The sequence below is a fragment of the Neolamprologus multifasciatus genome, chromosome 7 (genome assembly GCF_963576455.1).
Source record: "Neolamprologus multifasciatus chromosome 7, fNeoMul1.2, whole genome shotgun sequence".
NCBI lineage: Eukaryota > Metazoa > Chordata > Actinopteri > Cichliformes > Cichlidae > Neolamprologus > Neolamprologus multifasciatus.
In genome coordinates, this window is record NC_140445.1 from 14,338,071 (window position 1) to 14,357,841 (window position 19,771).

Consider the following 19,771-nt stretch of genomic DNA (forward strand, 5'->3'; position numbering starts at 1 on the left):
TCGCGAACCAAGTCGGGACGAAGGTTTAACGCAGTTAAGGATTTGTGTGCTGAGACTTCAAATGTAGGTCAGTTAGGCTGGTTTAAAAAGAAAGAAAGAAAGAAGAAAAAACTTTGTTGAGAGTTAAACTAATGTGCTGTCAGAGAAAACCGCCATTAACATTCTGTAAGAGTCTGTATTTGTTTTTGCAGTAACTGGTTTCTGAACACACACTGAGTTTTTTGTAGGTGTTAAAACTGTTGCAGGACTGTTTTTATATCTATGCAGGGATGTCGTTTTAGCACAAAAACTAATGGCACTTAAAAAAAATTGTGAGCATTTGATCAGTTTGTTTCAGCAACATCTAAAAAATGTAGCAGTGCCATGTGTTTATTTTATGAACAGGAAGACAACAGGAATGACTTTAGGTTTGCAGAGGTTACATAAGCTCTGCAGAAAAGGTGATTCATTTGACAGAGTCCTGTGGTCTGGCATAACGACAGCAGCGCTTTAAGCCACAAAAACATAACATGCAGAAATTATGCTTATAATGCTGCTGATTCTAGGGAGATATAAAACATACCAAAATGTGCATAACTTGTTGATTCCTAGTGCAGTACAGTAACACTGTTTTTCACAGAAAGCCTTGCACCAGTTGTTTGTATCACCAGGTTTTTTTGTGTCAATAGAATCGACTCACAAATGTCTGTCAGATCCAGTTTGAACAATCCATTCAGAAGCATTTATCTCTGAGTAGCCCTTGAGCCTGTAACCCAAGCGGGACAGCTGCAGCAGGTTTGAACTGGGTGCTGATAACTGCTTTATATGAACACAGAAATGAAGAAAGGATATTCACTACAGTACTGATTCATGTTGTGCATGTAATAGTTAAGCTCACAAAAAAGAAAAGCCAGAGTCTACACAAACGCGTGCAGTGGAAAAATATATAACTTTACACAAACACTTGCAAAATAACAACAACAAAGGAACAGCACCGCTGTTGCTGGACTAATTATTAACTCAAACATGGACTAGAAACAGGACTTGATCAGTTAAAAATTTACTGCGTTGTGTCTGATAAAGAAAGGTTTTGAATTTTTTGAGTGTGGGGTTAAAAAAATTTGGATCGGCATGGTGCTGAAGAAAAAACTGTAGCAGTGTATAGGCTGCCAGCTTCTGTTTGGACTGTAACGTGCTGCACTTTAATAGTATCCCATTGGAAACCCTCTTCTTCCTGCTTTCATCAGTTTCCTGTCCTGACTAACCTGAATAACCTGCACTGTATTATATCATTGTTAACAGGTAAACAACTAAAAAAATGTCATCATTAGCATTTAGCATAATTAGCTTAACATGCTAATCTAAAAACGAATACTTTTAAATAGACATTGTAAAATTTCCAGGAATACTGTTGCACTTAGTATCAAATTATGGTTCAATACAACAATAGAAGGCCTACAACTCTTCTAAAAAATAATAATAATAAAAAAATTTCCAGAGTTGATTTTCATTCTAAGATGGCCAGATTTACAGGCTGTCACAGGGATAATGCAGAAAGACAGAGAACCATTCAAAATCACATTCACACATATGGGAAGTTTGGAATCCCCAGTTAACCTAAACCCCAATAAATGCCCACTGTCTTTGGACTGTGGGAGGAAGCTTGAGTACCCAGAAAACACCCACGCAAACTAAGGAGATACCATACAGAAAGGCCCTGACCAGATGGTGGACTCCAAACCAGAAACTTCTTGCTGTGAGGCAACATGGTAAAATAATACAGTAGTATTTAAAACTGATAGTTTTCCAAATTTTATTTCATTCACTCACCCTGGGAGCTTTCTGTTTAGAGTTTGCAGCACAATCTGAAAACCCCATGTTGGTGTTGATCCTGGATCTGGATCATTATAATTAATGTTGGTCCAGGTTCAGCAAGTGATCAATCATAATTCTGTGATGTAATAGTTTTCCAATTTCAGTGTGGTGCACACACACGCACACACACACACACCTAACCGTAAACCTAACTACAATCCCAGGGCAAACCTCGACCCTAACCATTTTTTAATTGATCTTATTTTATTTTATTTATTTTTACCTGAGTATACAACAGTGTGGGTTTTTTTCATGTTACAAAACTCTTACATCACATAGTCTAAAACAATTAAACTCCCAGTATTCCTTTGTACTTTTTTGCATCTCTCTGACTGCCCCACATCTTTGTTAACATCCTTCTTTAAATACTTTCCTGGAATTCCTCATTCTACCTCCAAGACTCCCTGTTTTCTTTCCCGTGTTCAGTGGATTGTAATATTAAATTTCTGTTATTCTCATTTAAAGTATTTAAGTACTTATGCATATGCTTAGTTGTGACACTGTAACAGACTGTTCAGTGAAAGTTTCTAAAACTAGATGAACTTATTTCAGCCTCAGCAGGTGGACAAGTCAACTCCTTTTACAGGTGCTGATAACACCAAGGGCACAAAACAGCATATCCATTATTCTGTTAGGTTTCATAGCAAGGCGCATAATGTGTGGTATCATCAGTTTGTAACTTCCTCCCTCTTCCTTGGAATGCATAAAGGAGTGGGAGCACCACTTCGGCAATATTCCTCCATCTTCAACCTGCACCATTTAATCCTTGCATCTGCCTTCACTTACTTCCAGTTCTTTATTTCAAAAGCTGCCCTGCAGACCAATTTCCTGCATCTTTCAGATTGCATCTTCTCTCTTCAGATTGCTCTCTTCACCTTTACAACAATCTTCACATATCTTCCTTCAAGACTACCCCTACTCCACTTGCCTTCCCATCAACATAACAGGTTGAATCCACCTCCAGTGCTCACAGCCTTTCTTCTCTTTCATCTGGTCTCCTGCACACACAATATATCTGTGATATATGATTTACCAAAATTCTCCATATCAGCCAGCTCTGTCCCTTTACCAGTCAAAGTCCCTAGATTTAAAATCTTTGCTCTCACCATCACACTCCTGTCTGTCCTTCTCTCTTGGTGCCCTCTAACACATTTTCCAGTATGGAAATCTCATTAATGGTGATCCACATGTTTTAGTTACGATGGATGCACTTCCTGATGCAACCCTCCCCATTTATCCGATCTAGGGATCGGCATTAGGAGTACCTGGCTTGTAGCCCCCACTGTGCCTGAGTTGTATATATTGAGTAAATATGTAGTCAGATTTCATATCCATGCAATTTTTGTGTTTAATAAATGTTATATGGTAATCTGTACACAGTGAAATTTATATAAATATATTTCTCCCTGTGTGTGGTTTGTCTTCAGTTCATAATGACAAGTCTGCTCTGCCGCCCTCAGAATTAAAATTCCACTGGTTGTTTGGCCTCGTTGACTCTTGTGTTAGTCTGGGCTGGTTTGCCAGAGGAGTGCCATGGAGATCTAGACTAACCTAAAATTTTTGTGCAGTTTTGGTTTTGCTTGTGACTAAATAAATGTGTTGCCTTTTGTTTACATATAAAAAGTAATAATTTCATCTCTTTCTTTTAAACTTTGCAGGCAGGGGAGAGAGTATAATCAGGCAGGAAAGGCTGGGCAGCAGAGCTCAGAGAGAAGAGCTGATGAGTAGGAAGAAATTAAAAAGATATTAGTGTGGTAAAACACAATCTGGCAGTCTGCTGAGGTAGAGACTTATGGCTGTGGCTGCAGAGGTTGCAGCCCAGCAGAAGCTGATGGCCTCCGCCACCTCCTGCACCTCCTGTGGCTCTGCTTCACAAGGACACACAAACTATATGGATGTGGGAATTGTTGGGGTGAATTCCAAGGGACAACTCAGATTTCAAATCACAGGACCTAACAAAAAAAAATTAAAAAAAATACAAGGACAACTAAGAGAGCACTGATTGTCTATTTTGGTCCTTTTTGAATGTGCACCTTTTGGTCTGTAACTGGGGACAGGCATATAACAGCAGTTAGCTTGATTCTGGATCTTGAGTAGATGAGGGGGGCAGTGCAGGCTCATTTCCTGTGCTCGTGTATGTATGCAGGTTTAGCTGATGCAACAGCTAATTCTTACCCCTGTAGAGGGAGATTGATAGCCAATAAAGGATAAAAAAGGAGAAATACTTGAGGAGACATTAGGTTGGCAGGGCAGCTGAGAACTCCAGGTGGAAGGATTGTCAGAGGGCAGTCCTCATCTCCTGGTCAACTTTAGGAATGAGGATGGTAACCAGAAGAGAAAACGTACAGTATGAGGCTCATAGGGCTAAATGCAACATCTTCCAGACTTATGAGATGAAAGATGCATTTTATAGAGACAGAATATGATGGAATCCCATGAAAGATGAAGATGTGATTGACCAAGATTCTAATTCACTGAGGGGAGTATGGGTAAGGCAAGGAAACAAGCAGCAGTCAATCATATAGTTGGCTTTGAAGACTTTGTCATTTCAGTCACTAATTTTGCCCTGGCAGAGGAGGAGATGGAGTTTAGTCACATGTTTTTCATAGAAAGGTTAGCCAAATACTTTCTGCATCTCCTGGGTTAAGGTAAGAGAGAAGCAGGCCTCTGGTTGTGCCTCCCACACTGTTGAGTCTCAGTCTCAGGCAACTCCTCTCGACAAGCCAATCAGATAAGCTAGGCATGTGGCATAAATGTAGCATGGGAAAGTGAGACAAGATAGAAGACCAGGTATTTGAAGAGCACAAGGCAGTTAATTAAAGGCTTGAGAAACCCAGAGAATTGTCTCCAGGAGAATACCGTCTCAGTCTCCAACTCCATGTCTGGTGGGTTTATTTTATGGTCAGATTATTTTGTAAAGACAATAATGGAAAACCCCAGTGCAGTGGTAGCGCCAGACATTTTCTTTTTCTTCCTGTGATTTGAGGTTTTGTCAACTTTTCAGTGAGGGGGCTCTTAAATTTAGCAACTAATTGCCGAATGACACACAGCAATTACACGTCATTCTGCTGAATGACTGAAGAGATTCATATAGATTTTAGTGTTGTCAATGTGACAAAGCCTTTGAGTTGCTGCCTCCCATTGATTTTTTTTTTTTTTTTTTTTTTTTTGGATCTGAAATGATGGCTCCACTCTACTACATGCAAACATACACAGATAAAACTCCTCAGACAACATCAGACCCATAGCAACCAGGGCTAGAAATCATCATGAAATAGCAGACCTGTACCGAAACTTTGGTAACTGATCCATATCCTGTTTTTCTTTATATTGATGGAACAGTAATTTCTTGCTTTTACAGACATTTGCTCTATTGTTCTTGAACCTCACTATCGATGGTACCTTAATCAACTGTTCCACCTCTCCTCCTGCAGCTGAGCAGTAGCCCCACCCAGCTACCACACCTAAGTCTACACCCCCCACATACGGTATCATCTCTTTGGTCATTTACGGCCTAATATCAGTTAACTCTGTCTTTACAGAACAATATTTTCCAATTTCAAATATTCCCAGATATATGTGGATATATTTTTCCATCATTTGTCCACAAGTTCATTTTGCTGAAACTAAACCTTATTGTTTTATCGTTTCTCATTAGGGCTGGATCATGTGACCCTGAACTATCTATTAATCATGCTGCCACATGCTCAAGACTGTTACTTTACTTCCACTGTGATGCCCTGAGCATTTCTTCTGTATGTCTCTTCTTGGTAAAATTGAAGTTTTCTTTCCCACCATCTCCAAGCACTTGCTCATGGGGAATCTGACTGTTGGCATTTTTCTCACAAATAATGTAGGGTCTGTGCTTTGCAGTATAAACACCTTGAGGTGATTGTTGCTGTGAATAAATAAATAAAGACTGACTCACTTTGTTAGTAACTAGCTGCTCTCTGAAATCCAATAAAAGCTGTTAACCTTTGATGCTTGCTCTTTCCTTTCTCTGCTTCCCATACTATTTATTAGTAGCCTTGTATATATAATATATGTTTTCACTCTGGATATAGCCACAGTTAGCTATTTGGACATCAAGATTCAGTCCTTGGTTAATTCTTTTATTGCAAAAATTAAAATTTTAATCCAAATTCAACTGTAGTATTGCTTATTTTACACAAGTAAATGATTTAAATACTCCTTTCATTACTTTGCTAAACAGTTGGACTTTTCATATAATACTGCATATTCGAGTACAGAAAACTGTGTAGGACCCTAAAAACATGGCATGCTGGGTGAGCAGGGCATCAGTTACCATGGCAGTTGTGTGGCGAATGAAGACTTGAGCCAAAGACCTGAACCTGAGGATTTGACCCCAGTTTACATCAGTGTTTTCTATATTCAGCCCTGTCACACCCAAACAACCTACACCTTACTGGTTTGTAAGGTGTAATCACCAGGGGTGCCTCCAGAATTTTTACATAGGGGTGGCCATATGGGGGCCACTAAAAATATTAGGGTGGCAAACCAAAAACAAGTCTTATTATGATGTTGTCAAATATAGGCTACTTGAAAAATATGGCAAAAAAAGGGAGAAAGAAAAGAATTATATGCCTAGTTAATTTTCTGCTATCAAAGAGGATATCACTGAAAACAGGTACATATTACAAATCTAATAAGATTTTGAAATCCATAAAAATCTGTTTTACGCAGGAATAAATAACAAATTAATGTCATTCAACTCATTGTGGGGTGTCTTCCTCTCTCTTGTGCTCATGTTTATTAGAATCATTACCAAAATAGGACAGCCTTGCCAGGGGAGGCCACTGGAGGGGCCAGCAAATTTTGGGGGATGGGCAGTGCCACCCCTGACCTGTCCTTACACAAACACTGCAAAAAATCATTTTAGAAATCGTTTTTTTATATATATAAGTAATGGTTTCAAACTTCCTATAAAGGTTAGATGCTGTACTTTTATTCCTCAAAAGTGATCAAACAACGCCTCTTCACAGAGCCGAGATTTTACGGATTCTGCGCCGTCACCACCACCAACAAGATCAGAAGTGGAAGAGGGAGGTGTCTTGATGCATTCTCAATCATCCAGGAAAATAAATCTCCAAAAGTTGATTCTGTTCATCTGGACGTAGCGCTTTCTCCCAGAAAGAAAAACGTAACGCTACGTCCAGATGAACAGAATCAACTTTTGGAGAAGAGGGAGGTGGTATTCGGGTGACATCAGGAGCGACACACCCATGTTGGATTATAAATGCAGCGTGGATGCAGTAAGCGAGCCTTTTCCAAACTCAAGACTCTGCTGCTGCGAAAGTGTGAGGCGGTCACTGCTACAGTAATCATGGCACCAGCGGGAGAAAAGAAGGTAAGCGTGCACTCCGATCAGTCCTGGATAATGATTGCGCTGCACACGTTGTATTTTGTTTTTGTTTATTATGTTTGTCGTCATGTTGCATGATTAAAAAATGTAAAGGGCGCTCTGAACTTGAATCAGCTTGTGCGCGCTTCGTGCAATGAAATGGGTGTTGTGCAGCTCTGTGTGTGTTGTTTTGATTTGCGTGTTAACTTCATGGCAGAACATTTTGAAGCGCCTGGATGCAGGAGAGGTCGTTATTGGGGACGGAGGCTTTGTCTTCGCCCTCGAGAAGAGAGGTTATGTAAAAGCCGGGCCGTGGACACCTGAAGCTGCTGCCGAGCACCCCGAAGCGGGTAGGACTCTGCTTGGTCTCCATTTAAAGCTTAAATGTTGAAGTTCCAGTTTTGTGAGTGCTGAATGGGGGGTGTTGTGGTTGCAGTGCGGCAGCTGCACAGAGAGTTCCTGAGAGCTGGTTCCAATGTCATGCAGACGTTCACTTTCTACGCAAGCGATGACAAACTGGAGAACAGGGGCCAGACTCTGAGCTTCACCGTGAGTTTGTTTTCATGTGCAGCTGCTCTGAGCTTTCATCAAGCATGCACAGGGGTTTAAACGGACTCAAAACATGAAAGTTGAACTGATTTATAAGTGGTTTTAAAAAATATTTCCTTTCATCCACAGGGACGCCAAATAAACGAAGCAGCTTGTGACCTGGCCAGAGAGGTGGCCAATGAGGGTGATGCTCTGGTGGCAGGTGGAGTCTCTCAGACCCCGGCATACCTCAGCAGCAAGACTGAGGAGGAGGTCAAGGCCATCTTCATGAAACAGATCGATGTCTTTGTCCAGAAAAATGTCGACTTCTTGATTGCAGAGGTATGCCATAAACTTAAACATTTCCTTCTGGAAACTTAAAGCAACTTTTGATAAGAGATCACTTAGGTCAACATTTAAAGAGATGACCCTGAACTAGAACTGTCTCGGTGCAGATTTGGGAGTAAAGCAAAGTTAACAAAACCATTGCAGCAGGTTAGAATATCATCTCTTCTCCTCCTGTCTCTGAATGACTTTATTAATAATGAAACATTTTCAGCTTGGGCATCTTTGCAATTAGAAATTAATTTCTCATGCATTTATATATTTTATGTCTATATATTCATGTAATTCCCCTTTCGTAAGGTGCTGAACTCTCAAGAAGTCTGGAGGGCGTGTTACACCATGTCATTGTATAACTGCTCACATTTCAGTATCTAAATGGCTCTAAATGAGCCCAGGTTTACTAATGACCACTTTATATATTTTTTCCACTTAGACTTGAGAAAGAAAGTCGTCTCAGTGAGTAGCAAAGTCACCTCCCTTGGTTGCAGACACGGCCCTTCTGTTTGCTTAAATAGCACAAGTAACTGAGATAAGTGTATCCTGCAAAAAAATGTATTTGCCAGGCCCATGTGATTTAGATATGCAGTATGTTTGTCACATTTAGCATCAGTTTATGGACAAGGGTTCTGTGTATAAGGATTATTATTTTCTTGTTTTTTCGTGTTTCTCATGACTCTGTACTGTACTCATGACTGTACGCCTTTATGGACCGGTATGTTGAATTCAGGTGCACAACGATCTCATTCTGACATTTCAGGGATGCTTTGCTATAGTGTAGCATTTCTTGGACCTGAGCAGTACTGAGCCGGTCAACAGTAAGATATTAAGTTGTTGTTGACCAATTCTTGACTGTTTTGCTCCCCCTTCCCCCCCCCCCCCTTTTTTTTTTTTTTTTTAAATTTGCTTGACCAGAAAACCAAAAGATTGACCAAGAAAAGCTGCGGGTCTCTGTAGAGCTGAGGGGTACCAAAGAGCTCCCACAGCAGCTTTAAACTGTTTTAGTAATTCAGCAGTCTTTACGTTTTGTGCTTCCTTGCAGTACTTTGAGCACGTGGAAGAGGCTGAGTGGGCAGTCCAGGTTTTGAAGGCTTCCGGTAAGCCAGTCGCTGCAACTCTGTGCATTGGACCTGAAGGGGACCTGAACGGCGTCAGCCCTGGAGACTGTGCAGTCAGACTTGTTAAAGCTGGTACGACAATTTCCCGCACGTTGAGTAACAGGAATTTAAGAAAAGTTGACTTTAAAAAAATGTTTAATCAACAATATTATTTAATTTTGACGCCATTGTTTGATGTATATGAAGAAACTCAGCAGAGCTTAGAGAAGCTACCTGATAACTAATGTTTTGGTAGTGTAACTACAGAGCAATAGATGCATACATCAGTGGTCACAATTGCATCCTTGAACCCTGTTGCATGTCATTGAAGCTCTTGGATCAAGTCTGATAAAAGCAGACTTCAAATTTATTATCACGACATCATAGCTCAAACAGCTGCACACAGTTCTACCTATGAATAACTATGAACTATGTTGAAATGTCTCTTATGAACTTAAGGCTAGTTTGTTCGTACTCCAGACTTCTCCTGGTAACTCGGTCTAGAGTATTACAATGCGTCTTCTGTAAAGAAAGCCTGTGTGCTTAAAGTTGTTTCCTGTAATGAAATTCTGTAGCATCTTTCATTCCTCTCTCCCTGCCTGGTAAGAACCCACATTCGCACACCTCCTGGTACGGTGAACCATGTGGTTCAGTGTATTCAGTACCTTAATGGGGCTTCAATGTCATATTCAGAGCTAAGTGCACCTCTCTTCACAGCTGCTTTTTTTGTCACACTATGGTAAATTCAGGTCAAGCAGTTTAAAATGAACTGGTCTTGTTCTGTGTAGATGGACTAGTCAGGGTGTAGTGCATGCTGCACACTGGAGGGACACAGTGGGTCCGTAATTAATATTATCCATTGCACTTGTTTACCCTCCTGGGAAACTGTTCACCCTGTTTTAGTGCTACATTACGCTCAGGCTTGTTTTTGGACCGGCTATCTTCAGCTGACATGTGGGATTCAGTATAATTTTCCCATTGGCACATGTGGAAGCTTTGCGCCAATCTTTCTTGTTTCCTACATCAGATACTGGCAATCTTTTGCGCACATTTAGCTGATCTACACATTTCCAGAAGACTAATTTTAGTTGGTTTGGGAAGTGCTCGGGTCCTATTTCATATGGCATATAGTCTAGCAATGCAATCAGGCCTACCATGGGTATGTCATACAAGTGCGCATATTATTACGCAACAGCACTGCAAAACTAAATGTGGGTGTTTGGACATCTCGTTTTGTTATGTGGAAAAAAAAATCAAGACTTTCAAGGTCTGCAAAGTGTCTACGTTTCAAAATATCTTGACATCTGGTGTTGTTTTGTGGTCCAAAACTTCATTTGTCACAATCTCCAAATACACCAAGAAAGCATTTTTAGCATGTTAGTGGTATGGATCTGACATCTTAAACTCAATGCACGCAGTCTGTATTCATTTGAAGTCTTAGTCTGTGTTAATGTTCAGTCATTAGATTTCCTGTTGAAGCCACTGTGTAGATCAGATTTTTGCTGCCATCCAGTGGTGGTATGAACAGATACTGAGGTAATCAGCCATGTGCACTGATACGACACATCCAGCATTGAGCTGAAACCAACATGGATTGCTACCATTTCTTACAAGAATTTTCCACAATCTCAACAATTTATTGCTTCGGTTCTGATCTGTTCTGCACATCTTCTCTGTAGGTGCTGATATTGTTGGCATTAACTGCCACTTTGACCCAGAGACTTGTGTGAAGACTGTGAAACTGATGAAGGAGGGTGTGGAGAAGGCTGGGCTGAAGGCTCACTACATGTCCCAGCCACTGGCCTATCATACTCCGGACTGCGGCTGCCAGGGATTCATCGATCTGCCGGAATTTCCGTTTGGTCATTACCCTACTTTAAAAAAATAAAAAATAAATAAAAAATTCTCAATCCACATAAAAAATTTTTTTAAGAAATCCTCAAAAATAAACTACTCTTCCAACAGGTCTGGAGCCAAGGATCCTGACCAGAATGGACATGCATAAATATGCCCGGGAAGCATATAATGCTGGGATTCGCTACATTGGAGGCTGCTGTGGATTTGAACCGTATCACATCCGTGCCTTGGCTGAGGAGCTGGAAGCTGAGCGAGGTTTTCTCCCTGCTGGATCTGAGAAGCATGGCAGCTGGGGTAGTGGCCTGTCATTGCACACCAAGCCTTGGGTTAGAGCTAGGTAGATGTTATTTCAGTTTTCTCAAAGTACCTCAAGATTATTGCCACTGTTTTGTTTTCAGGACAGCTTGCCATTTCTCTTTTTAGGGCCCGCCGTGACTACTGGGAGAAGCTGAAGCCCGCCTCTGGCCGCCCCTTCTGCCCCTCCATGTCCACACCTGATAGCTGGGGAGTCACCAAAGGCCACGCTGACCTGATGCAGCAAAAGGAGGCTACCTCAAAGGAGCAGCTGGAGGCTCTGTTTGACAAGGCCAGCAAAGGCCATTGAGCTCCGGCCTTTGACGAGGAGAAGCAAAGGGGTGGCGTGAGAAGGCATACTCACACATTCCCCAAAGTTTATGTACCAAAAAAGATCGAAATGCTGAAGTTCTTTCTTTTTTAGGACCATTTTTACTCTGAAAGACTGGCATCATATGCTTAACCTTATACAGGCTTTCCAGACTGAACCATCACTGTGTTCTTATGACCATCACAACTGTTTAAAGAAAAAAAGTTAAATTACTGTATTACAAATGTACAGTTGTTTGTGAAAGCACCCAAGTAATGTCTCAATGATGTGGGCAGCAATAAAGGACAAACGGCAACAAAGAAATCAGCACTGGTGGTTTTGTTCCTTGGAAGGGTCATTTAGACTATGTCCACACTAGCCCGGATAGGGGAAAACACCATCTCAGGGTGGATGGGAGGACAAAATTGAGAGAAAACAATGCATTTTCAAATGAAAATGCATTAATATGGACATAGCCTTACTATGTCAAGTTTGTCAAAGTCAAACTTCAGGAAATGGTGTGTTGCTTATCACCTAAAATAGGTTTTGTTTTTGTCGCACAGATGCTCAACTGGATTGAGGTCTGAAGAGTTCGGAGGCCCAGTCAATCCATAAATTAATTGTTGTTCATCCATTCCTAAACCTTTGGGGGGGTTTTTTTTGTATGTGTTTTTGTTTGTTTGTTTGTTTTTGTGCCCTTTGTGGCAGGACATATTATCCTGCTGAAAGATTCCACAGCCATCAGGGAGTACAATTTCCATAAAAAGGGTGTACATGGTCTGCAAGTAACATCCACGTGGATGGCAGGACCCAAGGTTTCCCAGCAGAACATTACTCAAAGCATCACACTGCCACTGCTGGTTTGCCTTCTTCCCATAGTGCAAATTTAATGTCTGAAGTTGCTATGTTGCAATTAAAGTGCTTTTTCACCCTTTTTTGACATGCACATAAATATTTGGATTCAGAGTTTGAAGTAAAATTAAGAAGTTTTATCAGTTTGGTTTAACAGTTAATAACTTCAGTACAAACCAGCAAAACAGGGACAAAGTGCAAAGTTGGTGCAGGGCTATTTATTTGTTGTTTAAAAAAAAAATATATATATATATATAATTTATATCATCTTACTTTTCGAAGAGGATAAATGATGCAACCGGTCTCAAAGTGAAAGACCAGTTTTTCTTTTTGTTTACACCTTAACTATGGAAATTAATAAGCAGTAAATAAAGTGAGGTCAAAACAGGGACTGTGGCAGTGTACGAGAGGTGCTATTTTATTGGAAAGAGAACATGCCTTAGTGGGTGAGACCAAATGTGAAACATCGAGTCAATTTAACAGATTATTACTCAGACATCAATGTGCCTATTTCCATATAAGGGAACAATCTACAAAGCTCTGTAGAGCTTATCTGTTTTTAAACCATGGAAATCCAAAGGGAGTTCTGGTTTCCTGTGTTTATTAGGCTGAAGTATTCTTTCCGCACACTGACTCAACTGATCCAAATTTTAATGGCAATAATGCATGACCTTCACCTGGTGAACTACATTGAAATGTCTTTTCAATGTGTTTTCACATGATTTACCAGAAGAGGCAGAGAATTAAAAAGCAGGAAATGCATTTATTTTCAGATTACTTTCCCTCCCTCAAATATAATAAAAATAATAATAATAAAACGAAACGCACAAAAAATACAATCAATGTCAATATTTCTGCCGTTGATTGTATTTTATATTCATATTCACGTTTGAGATTTGCCTCATCGTACTTTGAATCGCACATCTTCCATCTCAAGCTTACTGTCAACAAAGGCTGGCATATTTCTACAAATACTCTGCAGTGACTAACAGAACTGAAGTTTGCACTCAGAGGAAATCAAAAGTTGAAGAAAAGATTCTAAATATAAGTCAAGCACCAGCAAGATTTTGGAAAAGGCCGTTAGTAAACTAACCCACTTGGTTCTACATACAGTTTTGTGTTTTTTTTTTTTTTTTCTAGTAGCGTTAAAAGCACCATAAAGGTAATCTTTGCCCCACTCTACGTTTTTTTTCTAGTTGCTAGATTGATTTTAAAGTTACATACGAAAATTAACTTTCTTAGAGAATAAATGGTGCATAAACCCGTTTTGACCCAGTTCGCTTACCGTACGCAGTCTGGCATTAAACACGTTCTGTACGTATTTGCGTCATGGATTTGCCCACGTGCAGATGTTTATGCTCCTCGTGCACGTATGCAAGTCAGGAAAAAAGACAGAGGAATAGAGATAAAAACAAAAGAGTACAAATTGTAATGAACACTTTTTAAAAATTAACCACGTAAAGTTACTGAATTAAAAAGTAGTTTGCGTGGAACAGTTTTCTGTCTTTGTGTGCCGTTTGGTTTATTAAGCTGTTAAAAGAAACGGACTGTTATGTTGCCTTCAAGGGTTCATGTGGAAAAAGTGTAAGCGTAATAAAAACGTTAAACACTTTAATGTAATGAACAAAACAGTTTAAGGATGTAGTATGTACAACTGGACTGTGTTTAAAAATATCCAAAAAATAAAAAGAATTGTGAAAAGAATAAAAGTTTGTGATAGAAAGACACGTCACGCTTAATACATCTGATAAAATATTAGACTTTGCATTGCTTTTTAATGATAAATTGATACATTTCACGTTCGCATGGTATAAAGAGAGACTAGCGGATATAGTTAACCAGCATTAGCATATTGTACATTTTATGTATCATTAAACGTCTTTTAAAATGCATATTATTGGGAGATAAAGAGATATTTTTGTAGTTTTGTAGAGATAAAGAAATATTAGTCAACTAACTAACAATTTGCTCAAAGATCGTTTTGCATGTCAGTACGGTATCGACATTTTCTAGGAGCATCATATTTACCATTTTCATCGTGGAGATGGAATGCAACACCGGAGGGAGGGAGGGGGGGTCACCAGTTAAATCCCTCCCCGGACAAACACGCACGCACCTTCTGCTTGTAAACAGAAGCTCACACGTGACATCGAGAGCCGATGTGCGTCGCGCGACGGCATTGTCTGAGAGCGGACAAAGAGCTGCACATTCAGACAGCGCGAGCATCGGGCAGGTGAGCGGCCAGGTGTCATGGCAACGGACATTAGCTGCCGCAATATGAAGCCGACTTCTCTCCTTCGATTAGACCGCGGTGTCCGAGTGCGTTTGGCTGCTTGAACTTCTTCATGTCGGAATCCCAAATCCGACCATTTGGAGGAGGGACAACGACGTTGGCTGCGCTTTCGGCCGCTCACACGCAACAGACAGCGGGTTAACAAAGCAAGAAAGCCTTTGTGTCATCTCTTAATCTAGCTCGTCGGTTTGTTCGCTGTAGCTCCGCCAAATCTTACTTTATGTTTTTTTTAAACGTGGGGTCTGCTGTCGGTGGCTACGAGTAGCATTTAGCCTCGACATCAGGGAAGATTTTTTTTCCTCTGGCTAACGCATATCTAAGTGTCTTTTTTTACTGGCTGGATGAGATGTCATTCATCATGGAGGATAACTTGGAGTCCGGATGGGTGTCCGTCCGGCCCAAAGTCTTCGACGAAAAAGAGAGACATAAATTTGTTTTCATTGTGGCCTGGAACGACGTCGAGGGAAAGTTCGCCATAACCTGCCACAACAGAACCGTGCAGAGACGGAGCACTTTACTGGACGTCGACTGTGGCCCAATCGCTGGGCTTCCTCCCACCGGTGCCTGCGTGGCTGAAAAACACACAAAAAGTCCCGTCACGGCGAAGAAAGATGGAGTCTGCCAAGTGGGTAAAGTTAGACCGCACTCTGTCCCCAAAGGGAAACCCGCAACAAATGCTAACGCAGACAGGAAGACTTTAAAAGCCGGTAGTTCAAAGTCATATGAGTGTGTAAGTCACACTTTAGGGTCATGGGACGTTGTGACACCCAAGATAACGGATATGGAGATCCTGGAGCCAGTGGATGTCATGCTGTCTCCGGATGATGCTGACCCAGGTGACATCGAGGCCAGTAACCGCGAAGACTTCAGCTGGGCTGGACTGTTCTCCTTCCATGAATTGAGAGCAGCCCACCTCCAACTATGCGCCGTCAACTCGGACCTAGAGCCTTGTTTGCCCTCTTTCCCGGAGGAGCAGTCCGGCGTGTGGACTGTCCTTTTCGGTCCGCCCGGGATGTCACAGCGGGAGACGGACGCCCTGTGCTATCAGTTGCAGGTGTACCTGGGTCATGCCTTGGACACCTGCGGCTGGAAGATCCTCTCACAGGTGCTTTTCTCAGAGAGCGACGACACTGAGGAGTACTACGAGAGTCTGAGTGAGCTGAGGCAGAAAGGCTATGAAGATGCTCTGGAGAGGGCCAAAAGACGCATGCAAGAGGTGAAGTAACTTATTCAGTTGTCATGAAGTCTGACTTGCTTTTAAATAAAAGCAGGGAATCAAGCTTTTTAGTACTTGATGATGTGAGATCTGATAAGTACACTCTTAATGGCAGCCTGACATTACATGGACATTACAGGTGTTTTTTTTTTTTTTGGGGGGGGGGGGGGGGTAATTTTGGTATAATTTTAAGTCATGGGCTGCTGGTTCTCTTCCCTCCTCTTCCTTTGTCCCCCTCCCCTCCTGTGATCTACCATCTGTTGCTGCACATACACAAGCCAGTAATATGATCTGGTCTGGCCAGACATTACACTCCAGTTGGCTGAACCATTGGAAGGGAGTTGCATAGAAAAACAGGAGAACAAAAAGAGGTGGAGTTACAGGAATGATGTGTCACCACAGCTGTCGAGATTGCTTCAGTGTAATCCTAGACAGATGAAGGTGTATATTTAGCCCAGCTATGTTGCTATATTTCATGTCTGTAGCCTGATGTGAGTGGCAAAGCAAGGTGAAGTGCCAGATACTCTATAAAGGTGTAAGTTATGATCATAATTGTAGCCTCAGGAAAAAAATGTTAACCTCCAGAGTGTTTTAACTGACTGATGCACCAAACCAGTAAACAGCTGGTTATCAAGGAGCAAGGAATACTTAATTACTTTAGTGATTCATATGTGACAGGGCACATCTTCAGAGGAAACAGGAATGAGTTTTGTTTGAACTTGTTTTATAAAAAGAGCAGCAGTCATTACATACAGCTCTCATCAGGTGTTTGAAATCTAGTCCGGAAAACAGATGTTAGATTAATCGATAATGGAACTAAGTGAAAGATGGGGCAGCTCTTAGTAGCAGCAAAGATGACCGTCTTCCTTTGATGTGTATTTAGTGTTATTTGTTATTTTATCCAACACTTTCATGTGGAAGAACTCCTCAGTTACTAATACATAACAATAAAATGTAATCTAGCTCAAATCATAAGCTGCAGCCTTACGTTGGAACACTATAGTGTCAACAACAGATGTAATATTTACTCTGTTTTATTGGATTGTACTTGTTCCCAAGTTTCCAGGTTCAGTCATGATGAACTTTGACTTTAAGTATGCTGATCTGGTTCCAACACTTTCAGGGCTGTAGTTGGTTTAATTGCATGATGATATTGGGAGAAAAGGAGGGCATATCATTTTACCTCAGGTAAAGTTTACAGTTTTTTACCATAAAGATATGGTAATTTTATAGTAATGTGCTTCCGTACTCCACTAATTATGTTGCTCTATCCAAGCAACAGAAACAGAGAAAATTTTACTTTTTAAACCTTGCCAAGAATGATAATTTTCATCACATAAAACAATATTTTTAGTTTTTTGACCTGTATAGTAAATAAATGACTTGACTGCATTACGTAGAGCCCTTTAAAATGCCAGTTTATGTCATTTTTTCTGATTTGGCATAAACACTGAATAGCCTGTCCTGATTGTTTGGTTTGTCTGGAAAAGCTTCAGACTGAAAATCACTGCTCTTAATAATTGTACTTTGACACTTTCCCAGTTTTTCCTTATCTGTGGCCTGATGCCATATGAAACCCAGCTTATTGCCAGGGGACCTGACATATTGCAAGTTAATAGTTAAAATTTAACATTTTTTTGTTGTTCTGCGATGACAAGGATGTGAAGCGAACAAAAGGTGATGGGAGGTTAACTACAATTGTAGCGCAGGGAGATTAAAGTGAAAGCAGACGTGAAAAATCACGCTATAGTGTTTACTATAAAATCTAAGCCACAGGTATCATATAACAGTCATTCTATCTCAGATCAGAACATTTTCTGCTCAAGCACCTCTGATTTGCCTGGAAATGTTATGGTTTAAAATTTGCGCATAGATAAGGCTGTGAAATTATAGCTCCAACAAACAAAACCCAAAGAAAGACACAAAAGCAACATTTTACAACTTCAACCTAAAGCGCTCTATCTATGCAAGATAGCATGGGTGCTGTGTAGGAATAAAGTCAGTTTCAAATCATTTCAAAGGTTTTACTTGTTTATTTTTGGAAAAAGGTGTATTGACCCACTTCCAGTATGTTTTGATCAATTTGAACATGACTAGATGAAACCTTTAAATTTTCTCTGGCCTCTCAGATACTTAAAAATGTAGTATTTCCTGAATTTTAAACTGTTATATTTGACGAAATAAAACCATGTAGCCATATGTAGTCACCAAAATTAGGAAAATATGATAATTTCTTCCATAAAAGCAAAAATATCAGTAGATTGTACAATCGAAATTAGACTGTTGTTTATAGATGATACTCTAATTATAACATTGAAAATAGTAGAGTTTTATAAGTCAGGTTTAGATTATAATATATTATATATATAATAATATTGTGAGGCAAAGACAAAAGTACTGCTGTAAAGTTTTTCATTTGTACAAATAAATATAGCAAAACAATAAAGAGTAATGAAAAAGGGATTAGTTGCTTGATTCATGTGTGTAGTCCTGTAAGCCCAAGTTGCCAATGTCTCTACAGCGATTGGTAGTCTGAGAAAACAGTCAAGAAGGAATCCGGCAATCAACATGCTTGTCATTTGAATAAATGCAAATATATGTATCACATATATTATTGTTGTGATATATATGAAAAAGCAGCATCTTTGCATTTTGTAATCGTTCGCTCAGTGACGTTTAAATCTGTACAACCATTGTAAATTTTTTGACAGTTAAACTACTCCTCTGGGTGGTTTGAAAGTCAGGCCTAAATGTGTACAATAATCAAGTTTCTCTGTCTCCTTGCTGGGCGACCTCTTGACCTTTGCATGTTGAAGGTTAACATGGCTTCTGCATGTTTTGTGTACGCCCACAGTTTGTTATGGTGTGTCTGCATGTTTGCCTCAGGCACAGCTGTGTTGTTAGTCTGCTGTACAGTTACTGAACGGAGCAGTTTACTTCATTCACATTTATGTATAGGGGTATTTTACATTTTGTGTCAATCACATCTTTTTAGTTGTACATAAACTGATACGTTCACAACAATTGCTGTTTTGCCTGCTGGTATTGTCTTGTTGGAGCTAAAAATGGGAACACATAAAACTGAAGCTGTACTTTTCTGACAATTTTTTGTCAGAGCAACTTCTCAAAAATAAGTAAAATAATAGTTACAATATGCAAATTATTGATATTAAAAATTTATCTTAAACGTTGTGTTTAACCAGTTGACATTACCTCTGTTGATTACAGGTAGCATTATTATATTGATCTATCACTACATGAAACGTTTGTGCCGAGAAAGCCAGAACCAATCAAGTTGCCTGAAAGATTTAGGCCTGAGGTCTGTTGATTGACGACTCCTGAACAGCATTCAGTTTCAAATGAGCTTTAAAATCCAGTCTCTGCTCAGTCAGGGCGTTCTCTTCCTGCCTCACATCTCAATTAAAAGGCAGAAGGGAAACTGCTTCAGCAAGACTGAGCAGATGTAGCAGCAGCAAGAGTAAGTCCTGATGACAGAGCTGGTATACTGCAGCTATACTGTAGTGCATATTACCAGGAATATCCCTGTAATTATTATGTACTCATTTCACATTGGAAGGCCTTCTGTTTAACAGCAAGGCTTAACATAGGTTTTATGTTTATTCATTTGCATACTGCTTTAAAACATGCATATTTATCCATAGCAGACAAGCAAACATACACACAATATACTCTTAGTGTGAGACTGGTATAGAATAACAAGAGTAAGAGCAGAACACAAATAAGGCATAAGCAAATGATATGTAAA

General features: G+C 40.1%; 2 protein-coding genes across 2 annotated transcripts in view; both read left to right on the top strand.

Annotated features, from left to right (window-relative positions):
- Window positions 1-7,088: 7,088 nt before the first annotated feature.
- On the top strand, window positions 7,089-11,968 carry bhmt (betaine-homocysteine methyltransferase). Its single transcript, XM_085169272.1, has 8 exons — window positions 7,089-7,222; window positions 7,434-7,566; window positions 7,653-7,765; window positions 7,895-8,086; window positions 9,129-9,276; window positions 10,863-11,045; window positions 11,149-11,377; window positions 11,464-11,968. Exons 1-8 carry the CDS (start codon window positions 7,112-7,114, stop codon window positions 11,642-11,644), a joined length of 1,290 nt encoding a protein of 429 aa, XP_085025398.1. The 5' UTR covers window positions 7,089-7,111; the 3' UTR covers window positions 11,645-11,968.
- A 2,638-nt stretch (window positions 11,969-14,606) lies between these two features.
- The window catches only part of jmy (junction mediating and regulatory protein, p53 cofactor), a 31,890-nt gene continuing 26,725 nt past the window's right edge, over window positions 14,607-19,771 (top strand). Inside the window, exon 1 of the mRNA XM_085169268.1 lies at window positions 14,607-16,005. Coding sequence (XP_085025394.1) covers window positions 15,136-16,005 — 870 coding nt within the window. The 5' untranslated portion in view covers window positions 14,607-15,135. The remainder of the gene's footprint in view (window positions 16,006-19,771) is intronic.

Coding starts and splice junctions, on each gene's coding strand:
- bhmt (XM_085169272.1), top strand. CDS start 7,112: ATGCAGCGTGGATGCAGTAAGCGAGCCTTTTCCAAACTCAAGACTCTG. Junction 7,223..7,433: donor CACCAGCGGGAGAAAAGAAG/GTAAGCGTGCAC, acceptor ACTTCATGGCAG/AACATTTTGAAGCGCCTGGA. Junction 11,378..11,463: donor AAGCCTTGGGTTAGAGCTAG/GTAGATGTTATT, acceptor TTCTCTTTTTAG/GGCCCGCCGTGACTACTGGG.